The sequence below is a fragment of the Culex pipiens genome, chromosome 3 (genome assembly GCF_016801865.2).
Source record: "Culex pipiens pallens isolate TS chromosome 3, TS_CPP_V2, whole genome shotgun sequence".
NCBI classification, from domain to species: domain Eukaryota; kingdom Metazoa; phylum Arthropoda; class Insecta; order Diptera; family Culicidae; genus Culex; species Culex pipiens.
Genome location: NC_068939.1, coordinates 86,556,734 through 86,582,200, shown reverse-complemented (window position 1 = coordinate 86,582,200; position 25,467 = coordinate 86,556,734). Strand labels below are relative to the sequence as shown.

Sequence of the window (25,467 nt, the reverse complement as noted above, 5' to 3'; positions counted from 1 at the left end):
GCTCTCTTCCTGGGATCCAACGGCAACGGTGCCAAGTTCGGGACCTGGCGTCGCGGTTGAAGAGGTGGAAAGTTTTGCTCCACCAGGGCTGGAGGAGTTCTACGACGCTGAGGCTGATTCTTCGTCGATGCTTGCTGCCGAATTTTCACGAACTCAGCTCTCTTGGGGCACTTTCGGTCGGTTGACGAGTGCTCACCGTTGCAGTTGAGGCACTTAACCAGCGAATCTTGGATGCACTGGGATGTGATGTGCGCATCGGTACCACATTTAGCGCAACGACGCTTTAGGTGGCAATTCTTACCTCCGTGCCCGAAGCCCAGGCAGTTGAAGCATTGTGTGACGTCACGATGCACTGGTCGGTATCGCTCCCACGACACGATTATGTTGAAAACCGCTCGAATTGCCTTCAGCTCAGGAAGCGTTGTCGATCCCTTAGCCAAATGCAGCAGGTAGAGCTGGTCACGGTACTTGATGTCTTTGTTGCGTCGGCTCATTTTGTGCACGGCCAACACATCCAGTTTCAAAACTTTTAGCTCGGCAGCTAATTCCTCCACTGGCATGTCGTACAGACCTCTGACGACGATTTTGTACGGCTTATCCATGGCGACATCATGGGTAAAGTACTCCGCCTCGTTTTCGGTCAAGTATTCCTTGACCAGTTGATAGTGCTGCCTGGATTGCACCAGCACCTTAAATCCGTCCTGACACAGACGAATGTTGCTTTGGACTTTCCCAGACTTGATGAGTTCAACCAGCCCCGCTCGAAAGTCGATCGTTGCTGCTGATTGCCGCACATAAAAAGGAGGCAGTTTCTCCTTTCGCTGTTTCACTTCATTCTCCTTTGCTTCCGCTACCTGGTCCTGGTCAGGCAGTCCAGCGAACTTGTTGTTCTTCAAAAGCTGCTCCTCGTGCGACGAAGAGTTCTCCTCCTCCTCATCCATCGGTACAGTACCGTCGCTCTTTTTCGTCTTTTTGCTGTTCGATGTCACTTCCAAAAGCACCTTCCTCTTGGAAATCCCCGGTTTTTGGCCATCAGTTGAGGCCTCAACCTTCCTTTTGGAAATTCCCACTTTTTTGCCTGCTTGAGCCGCAGGTAGGGCGATATTGCCGGCATTTTGCGCCGGGACGCGACGAGTCATGTTGAATCAGACAACCTTCTCCAACGAATGCTCGGATAACAATCTTAACCAAACCTTTTTTTTTCATTTCAAAGAAAAAATGAAGTTTAAATAGTTTTACAATTAAATGACATCTTATATGATTTTTTAAGCTGTTGTTGCTATCAGAATAAGAATTAAACATAAATGAAATATTGGCAGACATTTACGTCATTCTAAGTTTCCAGTTTTTCCTGTCAACTTACACAAAGGTATTCAGATGAGCAGACAGGTAGGTTGGCACCAAAAAGAGTCCACTGAATCTGAATAACCAAGTCCTGGCTGCTGCTGCTACTAACAGGTGTACCCCGAAATGTCCTACGGCACCAAATGGAAAATGGAATTTTGTCCAGTTCCCAGCTCAGAAAAGGACCAATCTAGACCACCACCATTGTTGCTGTTGTTGTTTTGCTGCGTACCCCCTTGGAAATGGACTTTCACAAAACGCCAACAACACCGAACCGCCCGAAACAGGCGCAGGCCCAGAACCAGGTGCTACCACCCCGGAACAGCAGCAGTCATTTACAGCATCAGCCGTGGTGCCCGAGAGTTACAAATTGAGCATGTAATGAACAGCTGCTGCTGGTGGAAGCTGGCCCTAGGCTACCCACTTTTTGCCACCGCTGACTGGCCAAAACCGGACACAGAGACACATTCTTGGCTGGGGTTTGTTGTGGTGATGGCACACCTGTGAGGGGCCTGTCCCGTCCGTAAAACCCGGAAAGAGGACACGGAACGATTCACCTGAAATTAAGTTGAATATTTTATCATCCCCTTAAAGTGGAAGAGAACGACCTTAATTTATCGTAACTCATTTTGCGATACTCTTTCAAGGAGGATTATACGGGACTGTAAGGCAGGGGTGCTCAACCGTACGATTTGATTGTGTTTTTTATTCTATTGGTCATTGAAAGAGACCTTTGATTTGTCAAATCTGTGCCATGACAGTATCAATTTAACCTTAACCGGATTTGTTCATATTTGGGATACTCCTTGACTTATAACTAAGAACAAAATGAAAATGCACTTTCCCAGCGTTTAAAACTTAATTACATCTCGTCGTAGTCAAAAGTCACAAGTGCAGATCAGCAAAATTCTATTTCAATCCTGAGATATTCAACAAAAACCGCAAAAAAAGTTCAATGTTGTCACTATTTATATGTTCCGAACAGATCGTGCTATCTTTAGATAACTCTGCAGGTACGAAAATTTGCCATAGGATATTTAAAGGAAATCTAGAGGAACATTTATTTTTTTTCGATTATTTAGGATTTTTCTTCACAAAAGTCGATGAAATTCGATGGACCATATTCATCAAATTTCATATAAATATACCTTAAGAAACTTTAAATTACATATTTAACCAATATTTGACCTCCAATAAAAAATATTTTCATCTTTCTTTGAACAATCTCCAACATTCAAGCTGGGAACCCCAATACGACCAAATAAAAATCTTTTCTTAGTAAATACAATTTGTCCTGAAAATTCAACCGCAACTTTTTATTGAAGGTCAAATAATTTAATATTGGTCAAATAAGTAATTTTGAGTTTTTTAAGGCATATTTATATGAAATTTGATGAATATGTACATGAAACCATCTATATTCATCGACTTCTCTGAGAAAAAATCCAATAAAATCGACAAAAAATCTCAAACTGCTCTATTTCCCGACGAAATAGATCGATGGACCCCGCCTAATGTCGAGAAAGAGCCCTTCTTCCATGGTGCTAAGCCAATTATCAGACTTGCCGAATTTTTTATCCTAAGTTTGTTTTATTAAACACACAGTGTTTCCCATCAAATTTCTATCAAAATTAATCCTGGATCAACATTTCGTCGCTAGTGTGCTATATTGTGACACGTCCTATATTTTTGCAGTAGCTGTGTAACAAGATAGCACAAAAGCGTAGATTGGTAAAATTTTCTGATCCCTTCGAAAAATTATTTTGGAAGTTTTAAATTCAATACTAACATTTCAACATTTTCACTTTTGAAACTATTTCAAGTTTTTTTTTGTCGAGGAAAATTTTGTAAATATTGCATTAAAAACATCAATAATCCAACAATTTTTCTGTTTTCTTTTGTACCTCAGAAACCAGAAGTCTCAAACAATTTTATTGGAAATTTTCTGAACTTTTAGAAAGAAAAATATTTTATGAATTTACTGTCATTACAACTATTTTAAAAAAATGAAAAACAGATTTTTTATAGCTAAAATCCGATTTGAAGTGGTCTTAAAAATTACGTACTTTATAAACATTTCTGAAAAGCACTTTTCAAAGGAAGTTTCATATTACGTTAACAACTGTACAAACAAAAAGAATTAGGAACATTTTCATTTTTGCCAGGAAACACATTTTTTCAAAAAAAATCATAACACGGTGTAACAATTTTGGTGTGCAACTCTATGGCTCAAAAGTTGCAGGGTTTTGTCCCCAAAAACATAAAAAATCGAAAATTAACAGTTTTGATTTTGAATGATTTGAGTGAAATTTGAAAATCAGGGAATTTGTTTTTGGTTGTACCTATTTTTTTGAAAATTCTCATCAATACGTACTACTTTGCCAAAGACACCAAACCTTTAGAAAAAAAAATTACGTAGCTATTTTATATGGATAATGTGGATAATTAAAAAAAATAAGTATTTTAAAAATATTTTAAAAATACTCTCGTCAAGATGTAGTTTTTAAAATTATTTTAAATAACTGGTTAAAAAAAATCTTGATCTTAACAGCTGTCCGTCGATTCAAAAAGAACAAGAACTCCTTTAATTTGGGTAAAATTACCGAATCTGAAAACAATCCAATCAAAACATTCCACAATTATCGTACCAACAACAACTGGAATCTACATTTCTCCCAGCATTTTTTTCGTATGGAATTCTTGTTTTAAAAACAATGAAATTTTATTGCAATACTAGCAAATCAACGCAGTCATGCTATCTTGACGCACGTCGCTTTTTGTCGTTCTGAGAAAAACGAGTTTTTATGTCGAATAAACAAAAACGAGAGCACGCAATGTAAACAATAACAAACACATTTTGTTTGGTTGATCATTCTGTGCATTGTCCCGAAGTTTGGTCGAATTTGGTTGTCGGAGTCCCCTGAGTTAAAATTAAAAATGTTTACAGAAGTCGGGTGTGTCAGTTGTCGCATTTACAACAAATTTCGGAGTGTGTCAAGATAGCACGACAAGATTGAAACTTATTTTATATGAAATGGAATTTTGGGGATCTGTAAAGGTCAAAGGGTAAGGCAATGAAAGCAACACAAAATGCCGTTCTTAACTCAAATTTGCCCACAATGAACGTGCGACACGATTGCATGACAACGTCATTCGAGTACCTTCTTCGCCACAACGTTAAATAAACATTGCACAAAAACACTAAGACTCCTCGGTCCAAAGCGAGAAGAGTCGAGCGGGAGAGAGAGTTTGCAAATCGGAAAACCACGTGCAAAATGGACTTTGAACTTTGGTTGTGGTTTTCCGGGCTACACCCCCTTAATTTTGAAATTGTCTGACTAATAATTTGGTGCAACGCAAAGTTTCGGGGTAGGGGATGTTGCTCTGTCTGAGTCTTTGGGTTGAAAGTTTCTCACCAACACCGACAGTGGGGGGAAAATGTGATAAAATTCATACGGGCTGAGGTGCACAGCAAAAAAAGTAGTGTTCCAGCTGCGTATTAAAGGCTTGGGTGTAAAATAAAATTTACATTATTTTATGAAATTCTATGTAATATTACACCCTGAAATATGTAGACCGAAATGTCAAGCTCATATAAAAGTTTATCGTTTACATTTTAAATCGGTCTGATGGCCGAGCGGGCTAAGGCGCCAGTCCTTACTGATGGCGCTGGGTTTGAATTCCGTCGGTTGCAACTTTTTTTTTTGTGTTTACAAAAAATGTACATGCAGTGTGTAATATTAAGTGTCTTTTTTGATGAAGGTGATGTGCATGCTTTTGCATGCGATTTTACCATCGGATTTTTTGCTGTGCAGGGTTTGCATATGGTTGCACTGCAATGTAGGGTCATTTGTAAATTACATTTTATGGTTGACAGCACCAACGTCCGAACTGTAATTTATTTATTTCCACATCGGCAGGGATTGCACGAGATTGGTATTTTGTGACATTGTTGCAAAAATTATTCAAATATACATAGTAGCACCGGTCTAACTAGTGATGCAGTTTGGCCAGAGCAGTTCTTGGGAAAACAATGAATTCTAGATTGTGAATTTTTAATTAGTTCCAATCAAGTCCGAATCGACGTACGTGATTTAACTGTAGATTGACGATTTAAATTTTGAATATTTTTGCTTCAAGCACTTTTTATTTTATATAGTAGTTTTCCTGTCATTCTTGAACAACGAAACAGCCTACTTTTCTGTACCAAAAATAACAGAATCGAATAGTAACCCTTTTCAAAACAAATGCTGAAAAGTTCTACTTTTCAGCACTGAAATGTACTCTTGAGTAATTTTTATTTGGCTTGCAATACAGGCAAGGTAAATAGTTTCAAAGCGGAGTTGAAGAAAAACTTTGAAAATGGTTTAAACATAAATTGTTCAACTAGGGTGAGCTCTGTAAAGCTCCTCAAAGTTTTTCACCAGCTCCTACATGTTGCAGCAACCAAGAAATTTGAAAGAATTCAATTAGTTGTGCATTTCATATCCCCTCGGGAGATCCGATTCAACCCAACACTGATGGGGGAGGAGAAAACTACATCAGCTTTGGTGACAATTCAACTAGAAGGATTAGTCCAGTCTAGTTTTCTAAGCATCGAGCTCTGTCTAAAGAGTACAGAAGGTTCAGCTTGCTCGTATACGATGAAAACAAGTTTAATGCACGAGTGCACCGGTCCAAATAGTGTCGAATTAAGTTGGTCAAGCAAATGAGAGATTGTAGCAGAGATTACATTGGAATGATATGAACTCGTGTCTGTGTAAAATTGAAAAAGGGATGAGACAAAAAAGGTACAAAAATTATAAAGAAAATGACAACAAAGAGTACAATAAACAAAAAAGAATGGTTGACATCCTGCGAGAAAGACACAGAGATAGAGAGTAATAGGCACGCCTTCAAAGAGTATATAATTGATTGTATCAAAAAGTTTTCTCCGGGCGTAAAATAAAGTAAAAATAGACTAAAAGTCCCTACAAAAGACTTTCTACGGTGGTGGATTGGTTGTGGAGGTAGAAGAAAACGAACGACACAGACAACAAACCGTACACACAAATTGATGAGATAAATGACAAAGATAAATAGATAGACAGAGATAGACAGAGAGAGAAAGAATCAAGGAGATAAGTTGAGAGGAAAATAGCGAAACATGAGTGGTGGTGGAGACTTATACCTATGAGAAATATACGAACAAACGAATGAGTTTTCGATTTCGATTCGATTATGGTAAGGTATTATAGCCAAGCAAAGCATTTCAATAGAGATGGTTTTTAATAAAGATATCTGATACTTTGATGATTTTCGAATGTTTGCTCGCTCCTCTAAACATTTTTAAGTCAGCGTTTAATTTTGCTTTGGTTCTGTCTTTTACGGCTCTGTGGGCTTTCATGGTAGCGACACACGTGGCTAGCGAATGACTCGAGTAGTAGTAGAAGTAGTTGCACTTTTTTAAAAGAAGGTGTTTGTTTTTTTTTGTATTGAACTGTAACTGACGTGTAATAGACCGGTTCAAGTCTTACTTTGACATGAGTTAAACCTAAGCATAAGTAAACTTTTTATACAAAAAAAAAAAAACATTTTAAATATGCTAAAAATTGTGTAACCTAAATCAAAGTAAAAAAGACGTAATTTGATAGCATGATTCAGAGTGTTCACTTAAGGAGCTATTACTCTACCGCAAACAAACAAACAACATTTTTTTGGGTATGACAGTTTTCCAAACTCGCAAACTTGTTTGCGGCAAACTCGCAAACAAGGCAAAATGTATGCAGGCTGACGTTTGTACAAACAAATCAAGGCAACAAACAAAGCAGGCAAACTGGAAAACTGTCAGAAAGTGCGAGTTTGTTTGTCGTAGTGTAATACTTCCTTTTAGCTTAAATTTTAAACCCACGAAAAGTCAAATTTGTTGAGCATGAGCCAGCCTAACCTAGAGCATTGAATATGTGAAATACTTTCAGTGAAAAGATTCAGAAAGGGGCAAGGATTTGCCGGACTAGGTAGTTTGAAAGGAAAAGGGCTTCTACTTGGATGTTTCGAATGGATTTTGGAGGGGTTCTACTTCAAGAGCAAATGAGCTGGGAAAGAACTGGAGTCGTGCCCCCCGAAAAACGGAGCACACACACACACACATTTGGGTTTAAAAAGTAGAATTATGCAAACGATCCGAAGAGATTTGGAGATTTTTAACGTTGACTTTTGGTTAGTAGAAAAGGCTCCACCGTTAGCTAGAGCTTGACGGTTAGAATGGACAGTCCTTTGGAAAGGACTGGTTTGAGGAGAGGACAAAAAGAGATTTTCGGAGTTGATTTTTTCTTGTTGGCTTGTCGAAATGTGGCAGAAAGTAGCCCACGAGGAATGGGATGCTTTTGTTTGTTACGAACCGACCTTTTTTCTAATAATTTTGATATTGAATATGTGTTAAAAGTAATGCTATGTATTATTTTTAATTCGAATTCGAATGAAACAAAATGACAATATCAAAATAAATATATTGTTCATTAGTTTTTACCACTTCATTCATATAGCTGATTATAACCAAATAATGATAAATGTTCTAAACACTCAAAATAGCACACAAAAATGGTAACACATGTTAACTTATTCAACTCTCGTCACAATAACACAAACAAAACTACACAATAATTGTATTTAAAAAACGAACACTGGTACAAACTAACTACAAACTGCTACATTATACCTTTAACATGATTTTATGATGTTATATGACACTGGTAATTTCCACGTTCCATTGCATGATATGATGATTTTTTTATTCTTTTCCTGATTTCTATTCACATTTTCCTTTTTCGTGTATTTCTTTGCTTTCAAAGATTATTCTGACAACTGTAATTCAATGTTCATAGAGTTACAATTACTCAATGTCTGTTTTTTTATCATACCTTGAATAAAAACATTAAACAAAGTTTCATTACGAAAATGTTTTTGTTGTAAATTTTAAGTTTTTTAAAGTTGAGTAACGAAAAAATGGCAAAGGAAATAAAAAAAAGTATAGATTCGTATAGATTTTCACTTTTTCAGTATTTCTGATACAAAATATTTCGTATACATTTTAAGTAAATTTTTAAATTCAGTGTTAATTTTTTTTTTGTGCAATGTAGGTATTCGTCACCTGGAAATTGTAATTTAAGATAAAATCAATACAAAATTTTGCGTCTTCTGATTGCAATTAATGATAATTTGAGTGTTCCACAAAAAATACGGTATTTTGAGAAAATAAGAGTTTTTATTATATTGAAAACTGTTAAATAAATATCTACACACAATTCCGTGTCGATTGATATGTACTACCAATTGCAATGTATAAAAAAAACTAGAGTATTTTATGAGCATTTCTGATTACTTATACTTGTTAAACAAGCTTATTTTGGCCGATGCAAATATTTTTCAAAGTTTATGTAACTTAACTGTAAAAATTATAATATTTTCAATATGTCAAAAAAAAGTGATCTAAAAAACATTATACACCAGTACAGTTTTGTTCCAAACATTAGTTATCTAAAAAATGTAGGTATTACCCAAAACAATTATTTTTATTGGTGTTGTACTTAAAAATTTCAAAATTATGTAACATAATTTTAAACGAGTCCCAACATGCTGAAAGTGATTATCAATTCATCAATATGACATTTTGAAAATATATGGTAATATCCTTTTTGTCCTGATTTAATATTGGATTTTATCTTCTTAACCAACCTTTTTTTTAAATTCAATCTAATTCGTTTCAGAAAAAACTGATATTTTAACACCACAGAAAAGATTTGGGCAACTGTTAAGCGCATTTGTACGATACAAGTAAAATTTTTCACAAAGATAAATATTTTTCCTGTATTTTTGAAATTGAATATATGTTGATAATAATACTCCAATTTTTTGTTAATGCAGTATGGATATGTGGATCAACTGATTGGCAACTTTTCATACGTTTCAAAAGTAAAAGACAACAAAACTACGTTATCAAAAAAATACAAAAAATACAATACAATGCCTGTGTGGATCAATCGGACCGCGCGCTGGACTCACAATCCAGAGGTCGCTGGTTCGAATCCCGAGGCGGACGCAAAAAATTCTAAGTGTAAATATAGGTATTCGGTGCCCTCTCCCCGTGCCATACCTTCACACTAAGGAGACCCGGGAGGCGGAGTCTTGTCGCAAAAAGAACGATACACGCCTGTGGATCCGTTGACGAAACCGCAAGGTTTAAGAGGGCCACATTATAAGGTGTTACGTCGATTCCGTTTTTTTTTCATATCAAATAATCAAGAATTTTTCATACATCTCGGCAATCATATTTTTTAAAATACTTGAAATAATCACAAAACTACGATTTTTTGGAAAAATACTTTAGTTTTTCACAATATCAGTATCAAATGATTAGTATTTTTTCATTCATACTTTTTGATAACAATAACATGGTTTTTAAAATACTCTAAACTTTCACAATACTACATACTATCGGAAAGTGCTGAAATGATCGAGACATTTTTGTACAATTATAAAGTTATTGTTTTGTTTTGTTTGGAGGGAAAAGCCCGTTTGAGTGGATCGCCAACCGATGGGTCCTTCTCAAATAGGCACAAAACCTCTTTTTTTTTATTGTCAACAGATTTACAGTCCAAATGACAAAAAGGCTTTTTACATAATTACTTAAACTAACCTATTGAGCTAACGAAAATTACATACAATATAAATAAACAAATAAATAAATAAATAAATAAATAAATAAGCTACAAGTGTAAACCTAAACTAGAGGGTTAAGGGGTCGGGGATTTTCTTCTCGGAGAAACGTCAAGAATTTAAGTTTTTGAACAGGACGAGACAAATTAAAATCGAAAGACGAGTAGCACCGATTGAAGACTCTGCACATGCTGGAGAATGGTTCATTGAAGGCGTAATTGGTGCGAGCAAAGGGTAGGGTCAGAAAGGCAAATGAGCGAAGTGTTCGCCGGCGAATGTTGATGTTGAGTTGTCCGACCAAGTAAGGACAATCAATGTTGGATCTCAACAGATCAGAAACAAACACGGTTTTCGCTAAATCTCTCCTGACAGACAAAAAATCAAGATGAAGGAAATCACATCGACTGGCATAATCCAAAGATTGATTGGGAGAGTACCGCAATGCGAATCGAGTGAATTTGCGTTGAACAGCTTCAATTCGATTTATCTCGTTAGCATAAAATGGCGCCCAGACGATAGAACCGTATTCCAAGGTGGATCTGACTAGTGAACAATATAAAGTTTTTAAACATTGAATATCTCGGAAGTACTTAGTCATTCTGAAGATCATACCGAGCAGTTTGGATGCCACGGGTCCCCCACAGACCGTTATTATAAATAAAAAATTTCCACCCAAACCAATGATTGGACATGGTTCCTGGGACCATTCTGCACCTCTGGGCTGAGTTTCAAAATATTTGCCGGCAGAAATTTCGAATACGGTCAGTTTTAGTGTTTCGAGTAGAAATTAAGGGGAAATCACATGTAAAATGCGTAGGAAAAGATCAAAGTTTCAATGTTTTAACTCCAAAACATTACTGGTCATGGTTTTAAATTGTACTAACATGTAGCAGAATGATATAAAAACGATTTACAGCACTGACTTAGCCGGATTAAGCCGAGGCTAAGTGACTTAAGTATATTATTTACAAGTTTATACCTTAATATTTAAAAAAAATCCTACATCAAGGAATTTAAAGTCAAGGAAAACTAGATAGCACAAAAATAACTCAAAATGGGGTGACTTTGAGCCAAGGGGTGACATTGTGCCAAATTTTACGATTTTATAATAGCCAGATAGCTTAACACCAAGCTCGATAAGCTTGAATTGCAAAGTATAATCGTCGCAAATATTGTTCTTAGATTATGTCCTCTGCCATAAAAAGTTCAATAAGTACGAAACACTAAAAAAATAGATAAAGCTTTAGTTTCATAAGCCTTACCGTTTGACCCCGACAAGAGTTTTAGGACACAAGTCACATTGAAAATTTACATCGCCTGTACATACTTGACTATATCGGGTTCGGTGTTAGAGTGTTAAACGTGGTTGCCTCTCACCCCAGTTTGGTTGGTAATGTTGTAGAGCGAACAATTTGATTTGAATTGATATTTAACTGTACTATTTTCATGTTTTCATAAGATATGCCAAGCTTGTTAAAAGATTGATTGTGTTTTCACATTGGGCAGAAGTAGGATTTGTTTTGATGAATACATTATTAGTGAACGTTCTTGATGATCAATAATATGTTTTATTGAATCCTAACTATGAGTGTATCAACATTATTTTATTCAATTATGAAAAGTTATTTTATTTATTTTTTTATTTTATGACGATAACTGCAATGTTAAAAAATAATTGGTTGGTTTGAAATATTAATCCTGTGGGAAGTTGTGCCATTAAACTTTTGCTAAGTAGGTATAATCATTACTCAGGACCACAAAAATATATGAGCTAAATGATAGCTGGAGTACTCTCCGGATTTCATTCGTAAGTTTGAAATTTGTAAACGATTTAAAACAAAAAAAGAACAATTTTATTCTAATTGCTATGTCACAAACTTGCCATGTCACAAAATTTGTTTCCCTAATATTTTGATTGTTTTATTTGATTTCAGAAGGAATTGATTCAGAACTGAAAAACGTGAGCATAATTTTCAAATTTGGAGGATTCCAGGAGATTTTAAATTTATTTAATTAATTAAAGTTTAAATCAACAGGCTTTATTCAAACAGAATAAGCAGATTTGCGTAGCAATATCATCAATTTGCTTTGTGTGAACATTAATAGACCAAATTAATCCGTCTACAAGTAAATAAATTAACATAAAATTCAAGCTTATCAATACAATCTTTATGCGTTTATTGGTACAATGTCACCCCTTGGCTCAAAGTCACCCCATTTTGAGTTATTTTTGTGCTATCTAGTTTTCCTTGACTTTAAATTCCTTGATGTAGGATTTTTTTTAAATATTAAGGTATAAACTTGTAAATAATATACTTAAGTCACTTAGCCTCGGCTTAATCCGGCTAAGTCAGTGCTGTAAATCGTTTTTATATCATTCTGCTACATGTTAATACAATTTAAAACCATGACCAGCAATGTTTTGGAGTTAAAACATTGAAACTTTGATCTTTTCCTACGCATTTTACATGTGATTTCCCCTTAATTTCTACTCGAAACACTAAAACTGACCGTATTCGAAATTTCTGCCGGCAAATATTTTGAAACTCAGCTCAGAGGTGCAGAATGGTCCCAGGAACCATGCCCAATCATTGGTTTGGGTGGAAATTTTTTATTTATAATAACGGTCTGTGGGGGACCCGTGGATGCCTTAGAAGTTATGTAAGCCACATGATCCTTAAATGAAAGTTCTGCGTCAAGCATGACACCCAAATCTTTGACACAACGATCACGTTTTAAAGAGTTTTCAAATAGTGTGTAGTCGAAGCAGACCGGCGACCTCTTCCGTGAAAACGTTATAACTGAACATTTAGTGGGGTTTAACACCATTTGGTTCAGCTGACACCAATCGGAGAAAACGTTGATTTGCTGTTGAAGGAAGCGACAGTCTGAGGGTTTCTTGATGATAGTGAACAGTTTGAAATCGTCAGCATAAGAAAGTTTCGAGCACCGAAGTTGATAGTTGACATCGTTGATATAGAGCAGGAATATAAATGGACCTAAGTGGCTGCCCTGAGGTACCCCGGATGTCACAAGGAATGGCGATGAAAGGCAATCCGCGATTTTTACCTGCATCGATCTTCCGGTTAGGTAGGAGTAAACCCAGTCAATGAAAGTCCCGTGTAAGCCAATACGTCGAAGTTTTGCGATTGCGATTCGATGATCGATCTTGTCGAAAGCTGCAGAGAGGTCGGTGTAGACCGCATCGACCTGGTACCCACTTTGGATTGCTCGTTGTATTGTGGAAACATAAGTCACAAGGTTTGTGTTAGTTGACCGTTTGGGGAGAAATCCGTGCTGGTCGTAAGCAATGCCCGAAGAATAGTTATGCAGAAAAAAGTTAAGCACGATAACCTCGAAAAGTTTAGACATGGCACAGAGGGCTGCAATTCCGCGGTAGTTGCAAATGTCTCGTTTACAGCCTTTTTTGAATACCGGGAAAACAAATGACTCCTTCCATCGGTCAAGAAACACCCCGGAGCTAAGAGACATGTTATAGATTTTTGTTAGAGGAAGGCAAATGCTGTTAGAACAACTTTTCAAGACAACCGAGGGGATACCATCAGGTCCGGCGGAGTGGGAGCATTTTAGCTTGGCACTTGCAGTTCTAAAGTCTTCGTGCGAGATGACGACGTTCGAAGGGATGGGTAGCGATTCTGGAACTCGAGCCGCAGCGTTGGATATTTCTTGTTCAGAAAGATTGTTATGGGTGAACACGCTAGAGAATTGGGCACGGAACGCATCACAAATTTCTCTCGTATTTGTTGCATCGACGACGTCACGAACCATGGAATTAGGAAGGCCGGACTCACTCCGCTGTTTTTTCACGTAGTTCCAAAACCCTTTAGGATTTTTCTTAAGGTGTTTTTGAACTCTAATCTGATGCGCGAGAAACAATTTCTTGTTAAGGTGCTTGTACCGATTGTTTATGTTGTTGACCTGGAGACGGTAGAAGCTAGAATGGCTCTTCGAGAAGCATTTCAACGCCGAACGTTTGGAGGATTTTAGTCGTTTGAGAGCAGGAGTGGACCATTCCGGAGTGACAGGTGGTTTCCGACACTTCTTGGGGACGAATTGATCAATTGCGTACAATAGAACGTGAGAAAAAACCTCAGCAGCAGAATGGACATTCCGTGAAGCAAGCAGTTCCTCCCAATTCATGTTGTTCAGGAAGGTGTTCATTCCAATGTAGTCAGCTTTTTTGAAGTTGTAGTATACAGCAGTCTTACTATCGGCGAACTTACAGGGAGCGCTATCGAAAAAACTCAGGTGCAACGGAGGATGATGCCGAACATCTTTTACCAGAGGTGCAGGCGCGCGGGAAACTCGGTAATATTCCGTAACATCGTTGCTGACAAAACAAAGATCAAGCAAAGCGTTGTTTTCGTTTGTGATTTCACTAATTTGAGCAAGATTTGCCAGATGGTGGTCATCCAAAAAGCGCGCTGTCACTGTGCTAACGGTAGACCTGCTAACGTCGACGAAAAGGGAACCATCTTTGTCGGAAATCCATTTGAGGCAGCTGAGATTAAAGTCGCCCAGGACGCAGATACTGTCATTAGCTTTCAATTTAGATACGACCCACAAGAGGGACTGGGTATAACGCTCGACAAGCTCAGAATCGTTGACACGGTCCGGTGGAAGATAAACGACGCAAATGTGAACGGATTTTTCAGTTAAAGGGAGAATTACCCAGACGAGTTCAACTTCGGAGGTGTCGGGGACCTTCATTTCACGTGGTTTAAGTTCTTTGCGTACAGCAAGAAGAACACCGCCCCCGCTGGATTTCGAACTAGTAGAACTTGACCTATCCTTCCGGTAAACTTCGTAAGTGTCATCAAATAGCTGGCTGGATAGGGTATGAGACTGTAACCAAGTTTCGGTAAAGGCATAAAGGTCATAAGAAGCATCGGAGCACGCGAGCTTGTATTCAGCTAAGGAACTATTCAGGCCGCCAAGATTTTGGTAGTAAACAGAAAGAATGTCTCGTCTGGTATTCGATGTTACGGAAGCGAGAGCTGAGCAGGGCTTTGATTGCTATGAACGACGCCTTGAAGTGAACGAATCGACGCTAACAAAGTCGGGCCAGAATGCTGAGTTGGTAATAACATTGGTAAAAGCTACAACATCGGGTACGGTAACTTTGAACGACACGAATGTTAGTGGTCGAGAGTCTGAACGAGACTCAGAAGTCAGTCGTTGACAGTTAAAGTTATCATAGCTCCAGCCGGTACGGCTTTGGATGTAATTAGCGATTTGCTCGGCAGTTGTTGCGGGGTCAAACGGTTTAACATAGAAATGCTTGCAGGTAAAAGCCGGGGCAGTTTGCTGAAGAGGAGGAGCCAAATTGTGTTGAACTAATGGTGGTTGTAGGAAGGGCTGTAACTGCTTCCGGTTCCGGGGACGAGCAGCTTTTTGTTGTGGCACAGATTGTGGATTGTTGTTGATTGGTTGCACTGTAGTGTTGGCAGCAAGCGAAAATGCCGTACTTCTGTTGGCTACAGGAAGATGGCACCCAGCCAATGTTGATTGTGATGTTTGGAAGGCATTGTGAGCTTGTGGTTGTCCAGACGCTAATCGAGAGCTGCCAGATTGCCGGTTGGTAGTGGATCCGAAACGAAAAACTGGAACGGTTGGGAATCCAAATGAGGGGGCGGCAGCACCTGCGGCTTCGGCCGGACATATACCCGAACGAGTATTACCTGCGACTAGGTTCGGCGTCGGTAATCCAGGTAGGGTGGTGACAGTTGCGGCGCTGGATGAGCAGCGGGTCCCGAAAGCACCGGGTTGCGTCGAATAGTTTGCTGCACGGAAGGTTAAAGATGCGGAGGGCGCGACTAGGTTCGGCGTCGGTAATCCAGGTAGGGTGGTGACAGTTGCGGCGCTGGATGAGCAGCGGTTCCCGAAAGCACCGGGTTGCGTCGAATAGTTTGCTGGAACGTTTTGGAAACCGAATGAGGGGGCGGCAGCACCTGCGGCTTCGGCCGGACATATACCCGAACGAGCATTACCTGCACGGAAGGTTAAAGATGCGGAGGGCGCGACTAGGTTCGGCGTCGGTAATCCAGGTAGGGTGGTGACAGTTGCGGCGCTGGATGAGCAGCGGGTCCCGAAAGCATCGGGTTGCGTCGAATAGTTTGCTGGAACTGATTGCGTCGAGTGGTTTGCTGATCGGAAGGTTGAAGATGCGGCATGCCTGGCTCGTTTAGACGTTGGTTGTCCGAAGGAGTTTGGTGTCTCACCAGACAAATGGCTAGCGTCGGCTTCGAGAGACGAAGGTGTGTTCGAGGCTGTGGGAGGTGCGGAATTTCCTTGAGGCAGTGCGGTATCTTGTCCAGCTTCGGCTGGACATATACAATTTGTGCAATTACCTGTGACAAAATGTTGAACTGCAGGCAAAGGTGCACAGGATGAGATTCCACCATCAGCGGAAGCAGCGGGCTGAACAGATTCGGCTTCCAGTGGATGCTCGGCGCTGGTCTGTAGATGGCTCACAGAGCTTGTCGAAACATCCATAGCGTGCTCGATGGTAGGTGAATTCGGAGTGGTGGAGGTCGTTTGAGTCGGTGGGTCGTAAGTGGTGGAGGTCGTTTGGGTCGGTGGGTCGTAAGATCGACGAATCACATTGCCGTTGTCGTCGAATTGAACATAGTACTGGTGAAATTCGGGATAACTTATTTGTGGTGCAGTATCACGTCCTGCTTCGGCTGGACATATACTTGTTGTGTAATTACCCGTGGAAACTGAAGGTTCTTCAACCACAGGGTCGGTAGCTTGAACAGGGAGTTCAGGTTCAGGTTGAACGGGGGGAGCAGCGAGCGGAGGTACTGCACTTCGGGCTGGCTGTTCAGGAAGCTCGGTAGGTGAGGTTACACCAGCAACTACAGAAGCGAAGGTAGGAGTGGGAAGGTCGGCAAGATCTTCAGCGGCAGGAGAAGGGCTGTGCTGGAGGTTCCTTTTACGCTTCGGAGGGCATTCTTGAACAGCATCGTCGTCACCGGCAGCAACTTCGTCGTCTACATCGACGCTGCCCTCGCTGAGTTTGCGTTTCCCATTTGCGTCAGCAGCTGATTCGACGGCCTTATCGCCAACCGAACGAATAGAGAGATCCAGGGCAGCAGTGTTGTGTAAGTCACCATGGCAGGCTTCCAGAGTAGCGTACGATAGCTGGTTCAGCTTGGAGAGGTTTCCAATCATGTTGTAGCAAGTTTCGATTTTCGACTCGAGGTTGGTTTCCACACGTCTCAGGAGAATGCGGGTGGCCTCAACTGTTTCACTAATATATCCCACCTTGCGGTGAAGTCGAAACAGAGAGTTGTTCTTGCAATTTTCACAGAACCAAAACATTCCTGGGTTGTCTCTCAGCGCTGAAGAGCCGGCAGCTGTGAGTCCAATACACTTCCAATGGAAGCTTTTGTCGCAACCGCCGTAGCACTGAATGAGTTTGTTGTTGTGCCTCACGCCAGGGTTACTGCAGACGTCGGCCGCGCAAAGCTGCGGACGCGTCATGTTTTGTCTGTATCGCCGAGCCCAAGGCTGGCAGCCAGATGACAAAGTAGCCAAGCGATAGGTGACGAGCAGGACAGAAGGTAACAATAGCAGAAATTTCTCCAAAATAAACTTAACTAAATTAACTTAATTGTCACTAATTAGTTAAAAACTTCACTTCGCCGAGACGGACTAGAGCGCGATAGTCACGATAAATCTCGACGCGGGTGAAAATGATCGGTTTAAAACACGAAAAAGTACTTCAAAAGTGTTAGCTATATTGACACGATGTAAACAGACTTGCTATATTGTTGGATGATGTGTATAAAAATGCACAATATTTTTTTTATAAAAGTCATTTTTTTTAACACTACGTTTTTTCAAACATTACGAAAAAAGTTTTTCAAACTTGAAACGGTCGGGAAATTTGCATAACTTTTGATTGAAATCAAAATTCCACAAAACTAGGTATTTAGGAAAATAATCTCGAAATTTAAGTTTTTACAGCAAAGAAAAATTGTATTGAATTACTTTTTGAAATGTATGGAAAATACTCAATCATTTGATATTTTTATAAAAAACTATAATCTAGTGCTTTTTGCAAAAATATAATAATTTTAAAAAAAGTTGTTCTTTTATTTTTGAAATGTGTGAAAAATTTCCAATCATTTGATACCCACTTTGTGGAAACTTTTTTTTAATGCTTTTCCGAAAATACGTAGTTTTGTTAGTTGTGTTTTTTAAACAATTCCCGATCGTTTGGTTCCCATATTGTTAGAAAACTAAAATTTGGAGTATTTTTTTCAAAAATACGTGTGTTTGAGGAAATTTTGATTGTTTAAAAAAATATTTCTGTCGAAATTTTTGAAAAATTTCTAATACTTTTATACCCATTTTGTATTGTATTTTTTGTATTTTTTCGATAACGTAGTTTTGTTGTCTTTTACTTTTGAAACGTATGAAAAGTTGCCAATCAGTTGATTCACACCATGTGGAAAACTATTTTTGTCGTGCTTTTTCGAGAATGCGTAGTTTTGTTGTGTACTATTGTTTTTAGAATTCTCGATTGTTTGGTTCCCATATATTAGAAAACTAAAATTTGAGTATTTTTTTCAAAAATACGCACTTTTGTAAAAAAAAATTATTGTTTAAAAATATTTCTTTCGAATTGTTTGAAAAATTACTTATAATTTTATACCCATATTGTAAAAAAATAAATTCGTTATCATGTTTTTTAAAATACGTAGTTTTGTGAAAATTTTGAGTAAATGAAAAAAATATTATCTCAATTAAAATTTATGAAAAATTTACGGTTATATAAAAAATATGAAAAAATCCGATCATTGAATACCCATATCGCTCAAACTAAAAAAATAGTGCAGGGAATTGTTACTGATTACTAATTTACCCAATTTATGTGTAATCTTAAATTGTAAATTATTATTTTGGTTTCACGGTTTAGTCGGTGAACGAAACCTAGACTTTCCTTTCCTCGTGAGCTAAATCTTAAATTTTTAATGGCGACCCAATCACATAAACTAACACACACACTCACACACAAAAATGCATAGAAAAGCCGATTAGAAAATTGTAGTAAACTGATTATCTGGTACAAATTGTAGATACTTAAACTGTTCTGATTGTTTGGAGTGATTTTGATACCTTTAAAAAATGTTTGAAAAAATTGGAATAAAAACTAATTTAAAATTTTAAATTTTGTAAATTTAGGTAGCATTTTTCAACGATTGAACTGTTGTATCACACCCGTGTTATGAACTTTGATTTAGCTTCCAAACAAGCATTAGTTCATTTCACACCGCTTCATGTGTGATCATTAATGCATCTCACGACTGAAATAGCTTGTTTGGTTGTGCGTTTGTGTGTAAGTTTTGTGTGGTTGTGTGTGTGTGTGCAAATCCTTTCTCCCAGCTCTCGCTCTTCGTCAGCAAAAGGACGATTAAACCCTACAACTTTTAACTTTTTTTTGTTAACTCTTGTGTGCGATTTTTCCTCTGACTCTACGATTCTTCTAAGTGCCAGGGTTTTGTGTAATTTCGTGTTTTTTGTTTGTTCGTGCAATTTCGAGTGAATGTTTTAGTGCTTTTTTTTCCTCCACGCGGAACGTGGTTCGCGTCTCGTGCCATAATGCCACTCTAGAGCTTCGTGCGTTTTTGGTTTGGTGCGGAGAGCAGTTGAAGGAAGTCGAAGTCGCGCGCTAGGTTGCAGTTGTGGTCCTATCATATGTACACACTTCTTCATTGTGATGGGAGTTTCGGGTTTCGAGCATTTTTTTGTTTGTTTGGATTTCATTCGGTTTCTTTTTTGACATTCGGTTTGATTTTGATTTTTAGCTTGTAGTGAACGTGGAACGTGGTTTTTTGATTTTTTTTTGGAGAAGAACAAATACAACACGTCAATACCAACAGTATTTTGCTTGGCTATCATATTTACCGAGCGCTTTACCTGCCGTACCCATGTTGAGGATACTGATCTCGCCAAAGTACGAGCCGGCCTTGAGCGACGCCATCACCGTTTTGCCGTTGTCCGCGACCACCTGCAGCCGCCCTCGATTCACTATGTACATCTCTTTGCCGACTTCACCTACGAGAAGAAATAAATAGCAGAGCAGAAAGCATACATTTTGAATAATTTCTGATAAAATAGATCAGAATTAATGTTTTGAAATTTGTAATAAAGTAAAGAAGTAAATAAAGTTGCACTTTTCCAGAGAATCAACTATTTATAGATCCGCCTAACAGAACGTCGTTGAAAACCGTTTGTAGCATCTCGACTGCACGTCACGTATGCTGCTGATTCCTTCCAAGAACGGACGTCATCATGTTCGTGCCAAAAAGCTAATTATGTTAGGATTTCTGCAATCAAAAGCCTTCGAATGGGGATAAAAAAAGACCCTCGGAACTTACCTTTCCGACAGATGAAGTCGCCCGGGGAGAACAGCACCGGCCTTAGCTTTAACACCAACTCGCACAGAAAGCCCGCTTCGGTATTTTGAAAAATTTCTACTCGCTTAAGTGTATCTAAATGAACATTTATAGCTATTTCAGCCTGCGGGTGGGAGAGAAAGGAGGAGAAAAGAAAAGAATGCTTTGATTAGGACGTGTATTGATTGTGCAATTGATTAAGGTTTGAAGGTTGGACTTGGACTGCAGTAGAAAGTTACGTAACAGAACTCTTCAATGCGTGAAAAACAAACATTTAAGTCAACGATTAACGCCCTGAAACCTCAGCAACTTATTAAGCTTAACAATTGTTTCAATCAATCTCAAGCACACTTCAAAGTTACCAGCCAACACTTTCTTTCTGCCGTGTCACAAGGTGCAAATTGCCTAGTCATTCAGGAATCGTTCCCCAGCCCCTTAATCGGTTTCATCAGAAGTCGTTCATGTGAAGCCCCGTCACGAGAGCAAAACACAAAAGAACAAAAGCCCATTCATTAGACGCGCGCCACCCACCCCTCCCTTTCCACCTGCTGCCCGGCCAATTCACTTCTTCGACGAATTGAGCCCATGGATTGCGCTAAATCTTGTTCTGGGTTTTCGCCTAAACGGTTTCGATAATCCATACCCCTTTGCTGTTTTGTGATTTTTGTTTTGTTTTTCCGTACTTGTAACTCCCACGCCTCATACTCTCATGCTGAAGGATCGAGTAATTGAGTTTGCTCAATCAGGGATGCCGAACTGAGCTGAGCAAAAAATCGGCGACGACGATGGGGACGAAGGATTGGTGGATTGGGACGACCGACGTAATCAACACCTTCTGGTAAAGTTCTGAGATTCTGAACTATCGCATCAGAACCAAGGGTCTGACACGCATGCAGGTTCCTGAAGTCACCGCCAGAGGCGCTGCCAATATTGTTTACGAGTGGTTTTCGAAAAGGTCGTATGAAATGTATGCATAATTATTTTTCCATTTTTTTTTTCTACTAAACTAAAAATGAAATAGATTCAATTTCCTTGAAACAAAATAAATGACGTGAGCAATTCTCTACGAAATCGACCGATTTCGACCATTTTCATTTTTTGTATTTTTTTTATTTGGCTCAAACTTTGTGGAGGCCTTCTCTATGACCAAAGAAGCTATTTTGTGTCATTGGTTCACCCATACAGGTTTCCATACCATTTTGGCAGCTGTCCATACAAAAATTGTACGTAAATATTCGAAAATCTGTAACTTTTGAATACATTTTCTGATCAATTTGTTGTCTTCGGTAAAGTTGTAAGTATTGTTTAGGACTATTTGGATTTTTTATTAACTTTTTTCACAAAAAGTCAACTTCTCAAAATCCGTATCTTTTTATATTTTCGAGATTTTTTATGTTTTAGGGGACCAAAACCCTCAACTTTTGAGCCATAGAGAAGAATTATCAAAAAAAAATCTTCCTCAACAATACCTACAACTGCCCAAGACACCACATTCATTCAAAATTTACCGATTTTCGAATATTTACGTACCATTTTTGTATGGTAGGGTGACAATAAAAAAAAATCGACATCAGGGATACCATCTGACTCGATTCCTTAGGCAATAATAAGTATCTGTGCCAATTCTGACCCAAATTGGTTAAGGTTTAAGAGTCGCTTTTTATCGTTGATGTTTATATGGGGAATGTCGCAAAAATGTAAAGGGAAAAACAACGTTTCAGTAAAAAGTATTTTCTTATATACTTCCTATATACCCCTTATATTTTCAAGTATATAAGCCGACTTTTTTTCATTGCATTGCTAATAACTCATCAGGATCAACTCGGATCTTATTTCATCTTTCGACAAAGTTGTAGGAAATTAAATTTCCTAGAAGAATCTCACACTTAGGCAATTTTGAGCGAGACCCGCAACACCTGCTGCCAAAATCCTGAAGCGATGTTTTTCCCCATACATTTTCGCGACTTTCCTCATATAAACTTCAACGATAAAAAGTGACCCTTAAACCTTAAACAGTTTGGCTCAAAATTGGCACAGTTACTTATTTTTGCCTAAACAATCGAACCAGGGGCTATCTCTTGAAATTGTATGGAAACTTGTATGGGTGAAACAATGACACAAAATAACTTCTTTGGCTAAATAAAAAAAATCAAAAATTGGCCGATTTCGTAGAGAATTGCTCATTTGTGTTCTTAAAAATTAGAATAAATGTTGTTACTATTTTTTTATTATTTTAATTTAAGCTCTTTAAGTGTTTGTGTTCATCATGAGCAGGGTTGACTGTTTGTTTACAAACACACACAGGCCCATTTAAAATATCGTGCTTAAATTATTGATATATTATTTTTTTCATGAAATATTTTTTTTTGGTCCTTCGGCTTTTGTAATTACTTTTTATTTAAAGCTAAGAGTAATAACATAGGATCTTGTGTGTAAATGTTAGTGGGAGGGGAGCCGATCTATTGATATTTTATTGTAGAAGTTCAATTTTACTAAAATGTGTTTCCTACATAAATACAGGCTAAATTTTTCCAAGGACATTATTCTTACATAATTTTTTATCATTTATCTTTTATTAAAAATTGAAATAACATAAAGTTTATTATATTTATTTATAAAATTGCTAACTTCAGTTTTTTTTAACAGTTCATGATAATTTATTTAATTATATTTCATGAAAATTCAACTTTGTGCTTTTCTGAGTTAAAAAATTCGATTATCTTATAATTATTTGCATTTTTAACTGCAGCTTATCCGAATGAAATTTATCCAGCATAGCGAGAAATGTCATCAACAAGTTTTGAAAAAATGTTAAGACATGTATATCAAAAAAATCTTTTTGTTTTGATTTTTTTTAATGTTTACAAAAATTCTGTAATCAACAAGGAAAACTGCAAAAAGATCCTCCGTAGTTGAAGATTATTCATGGAAGACTTTAAGTTTTGATACAAAACACTAGAAGTCTTAAAATGGCATTTAATTTTTTGTTGCTTTATTATTTTAAGCAAAACTTTAATTCGTCTTGCCAGTAACCCACATTTAATTTTTATCTGAGCTTACTTTAAAATGCAAAAAATATTGTTCAAAATGTAATACTACACCCAACTGGCAGTCGCATGATTGTGATGCATGGCGGCATGAAAGTATATCAGAATCTGCATGAAATCTGTCCTCATGCATTTTTTGCGATATAGGAGTATGACATTTTTGCCCGTTACCGACAATTATCGACATTACCGACGGCTTTTTGGTTGTATTTCACAAAAAAAAAACACTTAGCAGAACGAGGATAGAAACACTAACTTCTTGGTTATTGATCCGACACGCTACCACCGCGCCATGGAAGCTTGATGAAAAGTGAGTGAAAGAGCACCAACATATGCTTCTCTTTGGAGTGTTGCTCGGGGACGGGCCAGCATTATATGTGTTGGTGAGAACTGCACACTGAAAGAAACCAACATAGCAAAATCAAATGCTTTTTCACGTGAGCCACTCCAAAAACCAACACGATAATTTCACATGCTTTTCCTTTGACTCTCACATGCTTTTAATGTGAGATGAATGTGGAAATCACTCAGTACCAGCTGACCGCTGGCAAAAACAAATTCATTCTCATTTCGCATGGTGTTCACGTGAGATGCAAATGAATTGCACATCGATTCACCCCAATCGAGATTTCCTTTGATTTTGAAGTGAGAAGTCACGTTAGAATCATATGTTTATGTTTTGAAAGCTGTATGTCGAAAAAGTCGGTGATTTCATAAAGTAAGATGGCGACAAAGCAAATGCTCATTGTTTGAGCTCTAAGTTTAAAAAATGGAAATGAAAATGGAAAAATTATGGTAGGTACTAATAAACTATTATTTATAGTAACGGTAATTAATAAAATACATATTTCATCACTTTTACAGGACATAGAGTTCCGGAATTAAATTCTTAGAAAAAATACGGCCAGCCGAGGAAAAAACGACATTCTGGGACAAGTTCTGGGAGCAGTTTCCACAAGTGCTGATTCCCGCGATGGCCACAAAGTACACAACCATCTTGGCGTGGCAGGAAGGAGCTGCTACTCCTATGCGGATTGATGCTTTTTAACGTTGACAAAAAGTGGCTAGGATCCGCACCGTCGTCATCGTCTTTAAAATTGGAAGAAAACAAAGAAGACCAGTGAAATGGATTTTTTTCTGTTTATTGTATGAAATTATTGAACTAAAGGATGTAAAAATATAAATTTAAAAAAGCAATACATATGAGCAATTCTCTACAAAACCGGCCGATTTCGACCATTTTTATTTTTTGTATTTTTTTATTTGGCTCAAACTTTGTGGGGGCCTTCCCCATGACCAAAGAAGCCATTTTGCATCATTAGTTTGTCCATATAAATTTCCATACAAATTTGGCAGCTGTTCATACAAAAATGGTACGTAAATATTCGAAAATCCGTAACTTTTGAAGGAATTTTTTGATCAATTTGGTGTCTTCGGCAAAGTTGTAGGTATTGTTAAGGACTATTTAGAAAAAAATAGGTACACGGAAAAAAAAATTTCCCGATTTTTTTATTAACTTTTTTTTCACAAAAACTCAAATTCCCAAAATACGTATTTTTTGATTTTCGAGATTTTTTGATATGTTTTAGGGGACAAAAATCCGCAACTTTTGAGCTATAGAGAAACATGGTCAAAAAATCTGCCGCCGAGTTATGTTTTTTTGAAAAACTGGTAATTTTTGGAAAAATATAAATTTCATACATAAAATTTTTTTGACCTCATTTTTTTATGCAAAATTGAATTTGCAATCGAAAATTACTTTAAAGATTTTTTTATAAAGGGCCCCGTTTTCAAGTTATAGCCACCGAAAGTTTGATTTCAGCGAAATATTTGCAGTTTTTCGATTTTTAAAAATAGTGACCATGAGTGACCATTTCTGAAAATATTTTTTTTGAAAAGTTCAGAAAATTTGCTATAAAATTGTCTAAGAGACATTGAAGATTGGACCTCTG

The 25,467-nt window shown here is 37.8% G+C and overlaps 1 protein-coding gene across 6 annotated transcripts in view; it reads right to left on the bottom strand.

The window, feature by feature from the left end:
• LOC120420149 (cyclic nucleotide-gated channel rod photoreceptor subunit alpha) overlaps nt 1-25,467 on the bottom strand; it is a 354,470-nt gene that overhangs the window by 14,681 nt on the left and 314,322 nt on the right. For 3 of the 6 annotated variants that reach the window (XM_052710290.1, XM_052710294.1, XM_052710293.1), the window contains 2 exons: nt 20,451-20,592; nt 19,978-20,127 (listed from right to left, as the gene is read on the bottom strand). In XM_052710290.1, the coding sequence (XP_052566250.1) occupies nt 19,978-20,127; nt 20,451-20,592 (292 nt within the window). The remainder of the gene's footprint in view (nt 1-19,977; nt 20,128-20,450; nt 20,593-25,467) is intronic. The other 3 variants (XM_052710291.1, XM_052710295.1, XM_052710292.1) reach the window with 2 other exon arrangements.